The sequence below is a fragment of the Orycteropus afer genome, unplaced genomic scaffold (assembly GCF_000298275.1).
Source record: "Orycteropus afer afer isolate SDZICR_OR568_19922 unplaced genomic scaffold, OryAfe1.0 scaffold00082, whole genome shotgun sequence".
Classification (NCBI taxonomy): domain Eukaryota; kingdom Metazoa; phylum Chordata; class Mammalia; order Tubulidentata; family Orycteropodidae; genus Orycteropus; species Orycteropus afer.
In genome coordinates this window covers 8,566,172-8,579,665 of record NW_006921669.1, presented here as the reverse complement: position 1 = coordinate 8,579,665, position 13,494 = coordinate 8,566,172, and the positions used below count along the sequence as shown (strand labels likewise).

At 40.4% G+C, this 13,494-nt stretch overlaps 1 protein-coding gene across 1 annotated transcript in view; it reads right to left on the bottom strand.

The window, feature by feature from the left end:
• Positions 1 to 2,701: 2,701 nt before the first annotated feature.
• The window catches only part of TDRD1 (tudor domain containing 1), a 70,190-nt gene continuing 59,397 nt past the window's right edge, over positions 2,702 to 13,494 (bottom strand). The window contains exons 16-24 of the mRNA XM_007941612.2: positions 12,900 to 13,010; positions 12,000 to 12,170; positions 9,935 to 10,210; positions 9,283 to 9,402; positions 7,939 to 8,055; positions 4,834 to 5,001; positions 3,537 to 3,761; positions 2,873 to 2,919; positions 2,702 to 2,791 (exon numbers count right to left, since the gene is read on the bottom strand). Of these exons, the coding sequence (XP_007939803.2) occupies positions 2,702 to 2,791; positions 2,873 to 2,919; positions 3,537 to 3,761; positions 4,834 to 5,001; positions 7,939 to 8,055; positions 9,283 to 9,402; positions 9,935 to 10,210; positions 12,000 to 12,170; positions 12,900 to 13,010 (1,325 nt within the window). The remainder of the gene's footprint in view (positions 2,792 to 2,872; positions 2,920 to 3,536; positions 3,762 to 4,833; positions 5,002 to 7,938; positions 8,056 to 9,282; positions 9,403 to 9,934; positions 10,211 to 11,999; positions 12,171 to 12,899; positions 13,011 to 13,494) is intronic.

The following is a 13,494-nucleotide window of genomic DNA, read 5'->3' as shown; positions in this document are numbered from 1 at the left end:
CTAACCTAACGAAGAGTGGTACACAAGGAAAATGGAGGCATAAAGGAAATTCATGTAAAAAAAATAAGTAGAGAAAAGGTTCCAATAAGCAAAAACACAAGATGCGGCACTTTCTCTGTAGGTCTGGCCTTCACTATGTTCTTCCTCCTAGTATTTATCTTCGAGAGACACTGTTTCTGAAAAGAGAAAAATCCATTATCATTATGCCTGATATAAAAATCAACTATCACTATGCTCCTTAATCTACGTTAAGTACAAGCAAACCAAATATTGACTTTTAACTGAAATTATACATTTACGTCAGACTTATCATTTGATGAAATTAAATACCACAATGGTGCTATGTTATGACTTCAATATAAAATATACTTGATCTGAACTTGAGTGTTGTACTTATTCATCACTTTTGAGCAACAGATGACAGAGGGCTTTACGTTCTCACCACAACTCTCTATTTTAGCAATTGAATTATGGACAAAAATTCAAACACACTTCTCCAGTGATGACTGAACATTTAAGTTAATTTTAAAGATATTACTTCAATGACTAAGAAAAATAATTGAAAGGAGAAAGTAAATATTCAGCTATATTTTCACCACAATAAGCAAATATGCTGGAGTAACCATATATGTAGTAAGTTTTTCTAGTAATAGAGCCCCTTAGTTTCATGCTCTAGAAAATCTGCACATCTAACAAGATTCTGCAGCACTACATACAGATGTTGACAAGGGGAAGGACTGAGAACTCAGCTTTGAGTCCTAAGGCCTAGTTTCCAGTCTGTGTGTGTGATCTGGGGCAGATACGGAACCTCCCTGGGCTGCAGCTTCTTCATCTGTAAAATGGGTCTACTTACAGTTCAAGGGTGTTATGAAGATTAAAGATGTGGTTAGACGTGAAAATGCTCTGTAAAGAAGGCACTGCCCTAATACAAGAGACTAAACTATGTCCAAGTGTAGATGAAATACGTATTTAGCTCACAGTTGGGGAAGCCAATTCAACTATTATGCTTCAAATCAAGTTCTGCTTTTTCTTTCTGGAAGCTACTCAGCTCTTTCAATCTAACTGGAAACAATGAAAATTAATAGGTCTTATCGGAAGTTGGTGTAAGTGCCATCCATCAGTGTTCTTAGGAAGGCGTGTTACAGAGCACAAGTTAACACACGTGGTTAAAAATGGATGGTGACTTGGTGCTGGAACTAAATTTCATGTCACTGCATGTTCTATGAAATTACAATTTCCAACAAATTTAAGATTTTAAGTTCAAGTACACAAAACTACAGTCAGTACTAAAACGTAATGTGTCAGAGTCCCAAAAACTGCAAGACTGAAACGTCTAACTACTGCTGTAAACCAGCATCTACTAAAAAGTAACCCAAAGGTTGTAAAGGAAATAAATCACAACAGTCAAAACGATTTGTCTTGTGACGACGACCATACTTAGCTTATAACTTGCCTGGACTTTCATGAAAACAATAGTACTTCTCCCACCCCGCCCCCCGGGCTGTATATTGTAATACAGTAGAGGTCCCTACTGGTGCCATAGTGCCTAAGGCATTTGACTGCTAACCAGTTCAAATCCACCAGCCACTCCTCAGAAGGAAGGTTGGGCAATCTACTTCCGTAGTGCCGGTAGTGATACCACCTCGGAAACCCAAGGAGGGACTGCTATGAGTCAGAAAGGACTTGACGGCAGTGAGTTTGGTTTTGTTTCTTAGGTCCCTACTTGAGAGCTGCCACATTCCCAGAGACCCACAAAGAGAGGGATACAACCTCTTCAACTATTTCTAAACAGTCTAACAAAAATTAAACAAGGGCTCACATAACAAGTAAATCAAAGTCCTTTGCTTTTGGTAAAATTGTATGAACTCCAAGTTGTAAGAAGGATAACTTCATCTTGACCAGAAGTTCTCAATGCCTTTGATCAGAATGTAATTTCTGAGGCCCACCTTAAACAAAGGCTCCCACATGGTAAACAAGTGGAGAAGTACTGGTTTGAAGCCCACCAGTAGGTTCTGTAAACACTAGAATCGCCACAGCCAATAACAGGGGAGCATGTTTTGTTTGAAAATGAACTGGGCTGTGAGTACAGCCCCCTTGACATTCTCTGTCCCATTTAAAACCTCGTCACAAATGATGCCAAACATTGTTATAGGAACATGTAAGACCGAGAGTTCATTTCAAATCTACACACAGAACTGAGACAAAACTTTACCTCAAACAAATTTTACAAGTCCCTCAATGTATCCACAAAGTAAGCTTTCTAAAAAGCAAAGGACAGCAAACAAAAGCTGTAATCAGAACACCCTGGGGGCTCGATTTCATTCCAAAACCAAAACCAAACTCACTGCCCTGGTGGTATCTGTACAGAAGTAGATTGCCCAACCTTCCTTCCAAGGAGTGGCTGGTGGGTTTGAACCGCCAGTTAGTTAGCAGTCAAGTGCCTTAGGCACTATGCTACCAGAGCTCTGGTTAGCAGTCAAGTGCCTTAGGCACTATGCTACCAGAGCTCCTCCCCGTTTCATTAGCAGTGATAAATAAACCCTAGAGAGATGGCAACAACACAACAACCAATCCTCCGGCCGGATCACGAAACAAGCTACAGCATTCCCGTGAGCTTCACTCAGGTCCATCCTGACAGTGTGACTGGACCCGGTCCTTCTGGTGGTCACAGAAGTGGCAAAAACATCAAAATTGAACTTACTTAACTTAACAGTTTTTTCATTTCAATTAATTTATTTTGATTGGTTGGACTGTTTAAGAGAAAGCGAAGAATCTGCTCATGTTTTTCCACCTATGGGTGATAAAGAAAGAGCATTATTTAACTTCTAAAACCATTGGGAGTGTAACTTCACTAGAAGGAAATTTTACCCACTTGTTTCTGTAACTCTGTGCAGCAGCAATACGTCCTGCATGTCCTTTCTAAAAACAAATGCAAGAAGCCATTAGATAACATGATGCAAAGAACGAAAAAACTTGGGGGTCTGAACATATGCAGATGTGGCCCCCAGCACAGGTTCCCGTTTCAAAGGGCTACTCCTTTGGGCTTTGAAGTTGTCCACTTACAGTGACCTGGATTTTACCAAATAAATGCCCACATACCCAAGGTTGAGGTCTTTTGCCGATCATACATGGGAAACTCCTTTTTGGTTGAGGGCAGGTCTGCAAAAAAAAAACAACAACAACAACAACAACAACAACAAAAAACAACACCTTATGAAATACCAGTAAGATCTAATCTCAAAAATATGATTTCTTCTCACTTTGACCAGGATTGGAAATAAGGTGCATGCAGGATGCCTGACATTCTTAAGACCCTCAGTGTCAGTCACAATGATACGGCTCAAGCCTGACCTACAGAAGGTCTGGCCAGAGTGAGCCGCACGCCCCCCCCCCCCCGCAGGCGGGCAGCAGCAATCAGAGGTCCGCCTCACCCTTACTAAAGGAGGAAATGGGGAAAGTGGCCACAAAGGATAAGGGAAGCCCAGGTCAACTAAACTGAATCAACATCTCTCATTAATTCAAGTTGAAGAAAATACCTTTATTAAAAGCACTCTGCTTCTTGAACTGGTTGTTTTTCACCAGACCACACATCAGCTTACTGCCCACATGAACAGGGCCGTTCTCTACACATTTCTCAATGGCCACTGTGTGGACATTCTTATTAATTCCTTTCACAGAAATCATGACATTCTGATTCAACAGGAAATTCTTTAACAGCTCTATTATTAAGTGAGAACAGCTGCCATTCAACTCCATTAGTCCTAGAAAAAATGAAATTGTACAGTTAATCTTCAAATCCCTTTAAAGAAGATGATATTCAGACAAATTGTTCAATCTCAGGCTAATAAATAAAATATTTACTGTTTCTTATCTGGGTTTAGATATGCCTTGATATATAGTACTGCTGTTGCATTACTGATCATCTACTATGTGTCAAGCACTAATCTAGGTCTTCAGGGCACAAAACAGAAAACACTTCTGCTCTAGTGGACATACATGCTAAGGTGGGTTTGAACCACCAAGCCTTCTGGTTAGCAGTCAAATGCCTTAGGCACTATGCTACCAGAGCTCCTGCTAAAGGGAGAGGCAAACAATAAATAAAGATAATTTGCCAGCTCGTGTGCTGAGTCAAAACCAAAGCAGACCAGGAAGCAACCAGGGAGGTATTATCTGCTAGGCCTTCTGGGAAAGGACATCAGGAATACCAATGAAAAGGTTATTCCAGCATTTGATTTACAATATTCAAATGGCAACTGAAAGACAAATATATGCAGACTTAATGTGCATAATAAAACAGGTCAATTGAATGCTTCATGTCTCTAAAGGAGGCCCTGGGTGATACAAACGGTGAGGGCGGTGGTTCAAGTCCACCCACGGGCACCTTGGAAGCAAGTCCTGGAAATCTACTTCCAAAAAACCAGCTTTGAAAATCCTATGGAGCACAGTTCCACTCTGACACACAAGGAGTTGGCTGGCATGAGTTAGTGTCAACTCGACAGCAAATGGTTGTGGTTTTTGGTTTCTGAAGAGTGGGCTGGCCCACAGCAGCAATTCAACCAGCTGAGAGGTTAGGTGATGCAGTTTACGGCCAAGCCCTGCCACACACTGGCTTTCCACTGGGACCTTGACACTTTGAAACTAATCTGTACAACAAAGAAAGACTAACTGAAAATACTTTTGTGAGAATAAAGATTTAAAAAAACACGTTTCTGTTAACCCTACTTTATGTTTACAAATATGTGCAACTTCCGAAATACCCACTGATTCAGACAACAGCTAAGAAACAGAACAAAATCCCCAGACACCCAAATGAGAAAGTGACCAAGTGTCTACCTTCGAGTGAACATCTAACAATCTGGAAAGGAAGCTCCAGGAGGCTGGTGGCGATTGGCTGCACTCGGGAAAGTGGCAGCGTTTCAATGTTTCCATAATCGGCATAGAGCACTGTCACGTGAGCATCTGACGTCCCCAGAACGATGGCACGGTACCAGAGGTCGTCACCTGAAAGTATGATGGAACTCAGGAAGAAGACATGTCCAGTGACCACACTTCCCTTAAGATGATCAGTCACCGTTATATTTCCATCACTTAAGCATTCCTGACAAGTTTCCGGTTAAAGAGCCCTGATTAAATATCAACGTTCACCTCTCAAATCCTACAAAAAACCAATCAGCCAAACAAACAATGTTGCTGTTTTAAAGAAAAAAAAAAAACTGATTGTGCTCAAGTGGGATCCAACTCATAGCAACCCCTCGGGTTTCCAAGGTGGTATCACTATGGAAAGAGATTGGCCAACCTTCCTTCTGAGGAGTGGCTGGTGGGTTTGAACCACCAGGCTTCTGGTTGGCCGTCAAATGCCTTAGGCACTGCACCACCAGAGCTCCCTGGCTGTTGTCAGGTGCCCTCGAGCGCTTCCAACCCACAACAGAAGGAAACACTGCCAATTCTGCGCCACCTACACCATCGACGCCCTGTGTGAGGCCACTGGTGCAGCCTCTGTCACTCTAGCTCCTTGGTGGGATTGAAAACAAAAAGGCATAAAACCACAAGAAAAGACAGCTGGCTGCTGGCCTTGTTCTGACTGATGATATTGAGCTTCTCCATCACCTCTCTCCACAGATGTAGTGGATTTGATTCCTGTGTATTCCATCTGGAGAGGTGTACATGCAAAGTCACCATTTATCTTACTGAAAAAAGGTATCTGCAAAATTCTATCATGAGATCTCGGACAATGTCTCTGTTACCAAGACTGTATTTTCCAACTACAGACCCCTCTTCATTTCCAACTTCCTCATTCCAATCACCAGTAATTAACAATGCATATTGACTGCATGTTTGATCCATTTCAGATTGCAGAAGCTGGCCAAAATTTTTAATTTTTTCATCTTTGGAATTAGTGGTGGTTGTGTAAATTTGAACAACAGTGTTTATGGGAATAGTGTCTATGTAATCCTAATACAGAATACTTATCTAACAAAAATTATGACACATTTTTACTGGGAAGAACATGTAGATCTAGGAGTCATATAAAAGAAAAAGGAACCAAGACATGAAAAAATGTCACTGTAAACCTAAACTTATCAATAAATAGATAAATAGATATTATTTGGGGCAAGAGACTAAAATCATTTTAACATCCATCACTGGCAAGGGAACCATGAGACCAGTCTGCTCACCAGCTCCCAGCACCTTTCTTTAAAATGCCCAGACAGCAATGTACTTCCAGAACTTATAATATATATTCTTTGGTTTAGGAATTCCAATCCTGAAAATTCATCCTAATGTATTTGCAGTCAGTGACCAAAACTCCTGCCCAGGACTATCTACTGCCAAAGTTATTTATATTATCAATCATAAAGAAAAACCAGGTTTGCTGGTCTGATAGAGCCTGGAGAGACCCCTAAAGCTATGGCCCCTAGTTACCCGCTTCGGGTCTGGAACTGAACTCATTCCTGTGGCTTCCAGCCAAACAACAGACAGGCACATGGGGTGAACATTTACATCAGGTAGCTACGCTCCTTAGAATGGCCAATCATGGGAGAACAGAAGTGCAGTGTATGCCCAGGGAGACAGCTCGGGGAATGAGAGGGCACGAGAGGGAAGGACACAGGGAAGAGGTAACTAGGGGAGGAAGTGGGAAGAGAGCTGTTACACTGTGGGGAACTGCAGTCAATGTCATGAGACAAAATGTATATGAACTGCTGTATAGAAAATGAACTCGTTCTGTAAACTTTCAACCAAATCACCATAAAAATTTTTAAAAAAGTTATTTGTATTATCAAAAGCAATTTATCAACACGAAATATTAAACAATAACAGAATGGCTAAAATATACCCAGACTACAGCCTTCAGTGTCAATTACACCTCAACATGAAAAAAACAAAAATTCTCGTAACTGGACCAACAAGTAACATCATGATAAATGGAGAAAAGACTGAAGTTGTCAAAGATTTCATTTTACTGGGATCCAGCATCAACGCCCACAGAAGCACCAGTCAAGAAATCAAATGATGTATCGCATTGGGAAAATCTTATGCAAAAAACCTCTTCAAAGTGTTTAAAAGCAACGATGTCACTCTGAGGATTAAGGTGCACCTGACCTAAGTCATGGTATTTTCAGGTGCATCATCTGTATGTGAAAGCTGGACAGTGAATAAGGAAAACCAAAGAAAAATTGATGCCTTTGAATTATGGTTAACCCCACCAGAATACTAACTATACATGGACTGGCAGAAGAATGAACAAATCTGTCTGGGAAGAAGTACAGCTACAATGCTCCCAGAAGCGAGGATGGGGAGACTTCATCTCATGCTCTCTGGTCATGTTATCAGGAGGGACCAATGTCCAGAGAACATCATGCTCGGTAAATGCAGAGGGTCAATGAGGAAGAAGATGACCCTCAATGAGATGGACTGACACAGGGGCTGCAACAACAGGTTCAAACATAGCAAGGATTGTGAGGGTGGCATGGGGCTGGGCAGTGCTTCATTTTGACATACACAGGGTCACTCTGAGTCAGAACAGACTCCATGGTGCCGACCACCACCACCACCCACTCCAACAAGTCTGATTCCCTGAGGCATTTCTTTCTTCTCTTAGTACATGCACACAGAGCTCTATAAGTAACTTGCAAACTCTTCGTATATAACATTATTGATCCACCATAATCGAATATGGGTATCTAGAGCTGGTTATCTAGGAACACTGGCAGATTTCCTAGCACAGGAATCTCTCTAGATATTCTTGCTTAAATCTGACTGCTAAGGAACAGAGAAAAACCAAACAGTCCCAACACAACAATTAAAACCACATCTGCTGCTCACGTTTCTTAACTTCTCCATCTAATCGAAGGACACTTGCGTCTGTAAGGATGTCTGTGCAATCCCATGTAAAAAGGAGGTGGCCAAAGTGTCACCTTTGATAGAAAAGAACCTTACTTGAGTATCTGGCACAGCATGCCTCTCCGATCCTTGGACTGTAGGACAGTGGGCTTCTCCGAGCATTGCAATATTCTAACAATTCGGCTGTCAACACAGAGAGCTTTTCCTGATCTTCTGAAATACAAACAATCTTTTTTTTAAAAAAAGCTTTCAATGTTATTTTATTTACAACAGTATATAAAAGAATGTCATGGCTACTCAACCAAAAAATACTTTGTATATTAAAATATACATTTAATTTTAAAAACTAATAGATCACTACTGATTATCTGTTGTAGAAAGGATGCAAATACTAGGAGGGGTGGTAGGGAAGCCTCTGGTGTTGTCATTTCCTGATCTGGGTGGATAGGAAGTGTGTTCCCTTTGTGAAAGCTTAGTAAGCTGTATTCTTAATAGTTTTGAGTGCCTTTTATTAAGTAAGTTATATTTAATGAAATAAAGCAGTTACCCTCGATAGTACCTCCAGTTCATTATCCCCTAGGTCAGTGCCAGGACCCAATAATCCTATACCCCACTTTCTACTATACAAATAAACAATGATCACTTGTAGTATCAGAAAGAAACTTAAGAGCAGCTGTTGGAATCACCATAATTCTAGGTTGACCATTTGAAGTTTCTTTTCAGCCTTGAAGGACCTGCAACTTACATAGACACCACCCAACTTGTATTAACTCTCCTTCTGACTCCCCAAGGACAAAGTCAGTCAAGTTGGAAGCTGATTTATGGATGCTATTCTTCCTCACGATTAGGTCCAGGGTAGAACATTTCTAAGTCTCTAAGACATAGTAAAGCTACGATGAGTGAGTGTCTGGTTACAAAACCAAAAACCAGACTCACTGCCGTGGAGTCGATCCCGACTCATAGCAACCCTTCCTTGGGTTTCTGAGGCAGTATCACTACGGAAGTAGATTGCTCAACCTCCTTCCAAGGAGAGGCTGGTGCATTTGAACCGCCAGCCTTCTGGTTAGTAATCAAATGCCTTAGGCACTACGCCACCAGAGCTCCCTCTGGTCACAAAAGTAATCTTAGTATGTCTACAACTATTTTGGTTCAAATTCCCTTAAATGGCTGTGGAAGGTTAGGATATAAACAGAGAACAGATGTTTTTAAACAAGAACTTGTACTGTAATTTACGATACTTTGGTTATAAAAAGACCAGGCTAAGGTTGCTCCAACTAGGAGACATCCCCTGCTGTCCGCATTGGTGTTTTTACAGCTAAATGACTTCAGTGTTACTACGATCGATTCTTCCTTAAAGCAATGAGAGAAACCAACACCACTCCTCTCTTCTCACCCTCAATTCCTGCAAACACGACCACATCTCAAATTTCTGTTTCTTACCTGGCATCTCATTTGGTAAAGCGTAAAACAAGTTTGTGTTTGTGATCTCTAAGATGTTGGCTCGTACGGTTTTATTAACTGGCAATTCTACTGTCCTCCACTGCTCAGCTGAAGAGATGGCTGAGAATACACAAGACAAGATCTCATGTAAACTGGAAAACACTGAGGGTTCTCTCCTAGTTATATATTTATCCTGTCAACAATCTGTTCATCAACTAATTATTATCCACACATAGCCATTCCCAAAATCAAAACTTGTATTTTCCCAGAATTATCTATCTACTCTGCTTAAGGAATTTTCTGGGAGTTAGAGGTAAGTTCCCTCTATAATGGGAATCCCTGAACGACCACACTCCTGTCGTATATTCTGTATTATACTTAGTGTAATTCTTAACGTGCATGCAGGCTTCAAGAAATGCTTATCTATCTGATGCAAGTTTACCTAGTAAGTACATTAAAAATGAGTACAGTGTTTAATAATGTTTTAATAATAAATTCGTGTTAAATTAGTTTTAATAACCCACTATGAATTTACTTCTACAAAGCCTATTCCTATAGGGAAATTGTGTCATTTATGATAGAAAATGTTTCACAGCCTACGAAAACAAAGGGTAATACAAATTTAAACAAATGAAAGATTACAAGATGTTACCCTGAGGCCCCTGGACATCGATGTGAGGACCACATTTATTAACAGGCCTGCTGCTTGGCACGTCTTTAGCGGGTGAAGCACCTGCTGAGACGAGAGCTTCACCAATCAGAACATCACTAATTATTCTGGGGTAAGAAGTGGAGAGATCGGTGAGTTCAATCCCCACCCCCTCTTCAGTGATTTCAACCACTCTGGCCTGGAGTTTTGTTCCTGTGACACACATCTGGAATCTGGCCGTGGCTTCTTTAGTCCAGTGTTTGTTTCTCGGCTGTGTATCTGGAGAGTAACAACAACATGACAAAGACCGTACACAGGCTGCACTTCTGCTCCCACAGTACCCAGGACTAGGTTTACACTCAGGTCAGAAACTCTGAGGCCCTTTTTCCAATGTTCACTTATTCCTCTGTCCCAGAGCTACAGATGGTGCATTTGCAAACATACCACTAGGGGTTCAGAAGGCTCAGGATCTTCCTTGACTCTCCCCATGAACATACTTTCACCTGGAACTCCTCCAACAGGCAAAAACAGGATTATCCGTTCTTTTTAAATTCACCATTGTGCTTTGATATGAAAGGATGAATGACTAATTATGCTGCTAACAGATGGCAACTGTCAACTCTTTTAACTTTTGTGGACAGTTTTCTAATGAAAATTACAAACTGCCATTTCGAATGATTTAACCAAAAATTATTTTTCTTAGCTAAGTATGACTTACACCCTTATTTCCATAGCACTGTGATTCTCAAACTTTGATTTGAATCTGAATCACCCAGATGGTTTTTTAAAACACAGACTGTGGGGTCCTATCCCAGAGTTTCTAGTTTAATGGGTCTGGCTTCCAGACTGAGAATTTGCATTATTTTAGTAAGTTGCCATGTTGATCCTGCTGGTTTGGGGACCACAATTTGAGAAATACTGACATAAAACACAGTACTTAAAATGAAAAACAACCAAACACCTGAAACCTATTTGGTGGAATAGCAGGGATTCCTGAATTCCCAGATCAGGAAATATTAAATAAATCTATTTGTGGAATAAATAGAAGTAAAATACAAAATGAAAACAACAACATGCTCTCAGACATGACCACTGTTAATACTCTGATATCCAACCTTCCACAATTTTTATGTGCAGATGGAGATACCCACGTGCACATACCCTTATTTCTTTTATCAAGACAATTTATATTACACATAAATATACAAATTATATTATAATCTCACAATAATCATCACAGCTATGACAAGTCTAATGCCAGGCACTGTTTAAGTGCTTTACACTTTTTTAAAAATCTCTTTTATTCTTAATGGCTCTTTGAGGAAGGTGCTATCATTTTCTAGTTGACATAATTTGCCTCAGGTCTCAAAGCCAGCAGCTCCCAGAGCTGGCTCCAGAGTTTGTGCTGTCAACACAATGCTAGCCTGCCTCTTTCCAACTTGCTCTCTTCACTGAAATCATGAACAATTCTTCTTCTTGGTAACATATTCTTAACAGCATTTTAATGATGATTTAGTAACAGCAAACACTTAAACAGAACTTTCTGAGTCCCAGGCCCTGTTCTAAACACTCGCTGAATCCTCCCAACTGCTCTATGAAAAAGGTATTATTATTATTCATTACACGGCTCATCCCTTAACCGTTCTTCTACTGCTGACTGTGGGGGCTGTTTGGCTCCTATCGACAACACTGTAATGAACATCCCCGTAGCTGAACTCTGTGCAATGTCACGATGACTTCTTTGGGATCAATTACTGTAGGTAAAGTTGCTAAATGTAAAGGCAGGACTAGCTGAGGCCCTTCAGGAGGCCTGCCCGTGACCTTTAGGAAGGTCACGCCTGTTCCACCCCCGTCAGCCGCACAGAAAAGCAGCAGCTCCCCGACTCTGTCACTGACAATGGGCATTTTGGCCAATTATCTTAAAAAATGCATTTCTACACTTTATCATTTGAAGCAAGATCTTCTAATTAACACAAAATCTTAAAGTTACAGATAGTGATGTTTAGAAGTTACCATACCCTGAGAGTGTAACAAGACAGTTTAGAAAATCTCTTATTCTGCACCACACCTGCTAGCCAACACTGGATCCCCTGAAAAGGAAGTTTTAAAAATTTCGACGAGATCGTCTGAAGTTCATCTGCAGTAACTTCTTCGATGTTTCCATAATCCACAAAATGCACCCTGATGTTCTTGTTTGGCAAGATTTCCTTGACCAGAGCACGATACCAACTGCCATCACCTAGATTTAACACAAAGGTTTAAACATGAGCTGTTGCCTTTCTATCAACATTTGCAATTCTCATCCTGAAAAAGACATCCTTTGTCTACAGTGGCTAATCAACTCACTCTCTTCCTCAGCTGATGCCTTTAGTTTCCATCTGAAAATTCCTCTAAGAATTCTCAAAGTTTATTTTTTTAAGAATATCTCCAAAAAGTGTCATAGCATCAGACGTTTACATCTGATATAAATTAGAGGTTTCATTCATAACAGCAAATCAACAGAACAGGCAAGTTAAGATTGAATAAGCCTCAGTATGTCATCAACCTGGGAAGATTTGCAAAACTCTTATCCCTAATGGCTTACAAGTGTCTTACTTGTTATTTGGTGAAATAATATAAACAGACATTCTTGCAATGAAATGAAACTATTTTATTAAGTATATTTGCAAAACAAACATACACAGAGTGACCAGAACAGACACTGAACTTGTGGAGAACAGTCCTTCCAATTATCTAACTTACTTTATCATCAGAAATTCTGGAGAGAAATGCATTAAAATAATGTTTAACCTAATTTAGGTGCAAAGGTATCATCTGGAGGCTCCTTCTTAGAAAAAGAGAAGGAAAACCACCTGCCATCTTAAGCATTCACTTAATCTTGGTTGTGAAAAATAACTGCTTGAATTTTAGGTAAGGTTCTCATAAAATAAGTTCTAATAAAGTGACGATTATACCAACTGCAACTTACCTGCAAAAAAAGCACAACAAGGTTGCCCTAGTTCTGCCTTAAAACCATTAGGCAACTTCTGCTGGCAATATTCTGCTAGCGATTTGTTCAAATCATTGAGTTTATTTATAGCTGAAATACAATACACATGGCTGCATTTAATATTTAAAAAGCAAACAAACATGCAGAACATAGATTTTCCTTTATAGAAAGAAAATGTTTTAATCATACATTGTTGTTGTTGTTATGTGCCATTGAGTTGGACCCGACTCATAGCGACCCCTCCCCTTGGGTTTCTGAGGCGGTATCACTACGGAAGCCGATTGCCTAACCTTCCTTCCGAGGAGTGGCCGGTGGGTTTGAACCGCCAGCCTTCTGGTTATCAGTCAAGTGCCTTAGGCACTACGCCACCAGAGCTCCCTTTAATCATACGATCTCATCAGGTATATCCTCAAACAACTAAGTACACAAAATGCTTTTCCCTTTTATTAAAAAATCAACTTGCCAAAGGAGTTACTGACTGAATACTCTCAGTCACCCCAAGACCAAAGATTTACTGGGCATGGTGACACAAGTGTGACATGATCCCCAGTGTGCTAGCACATGAGCTTTGTAT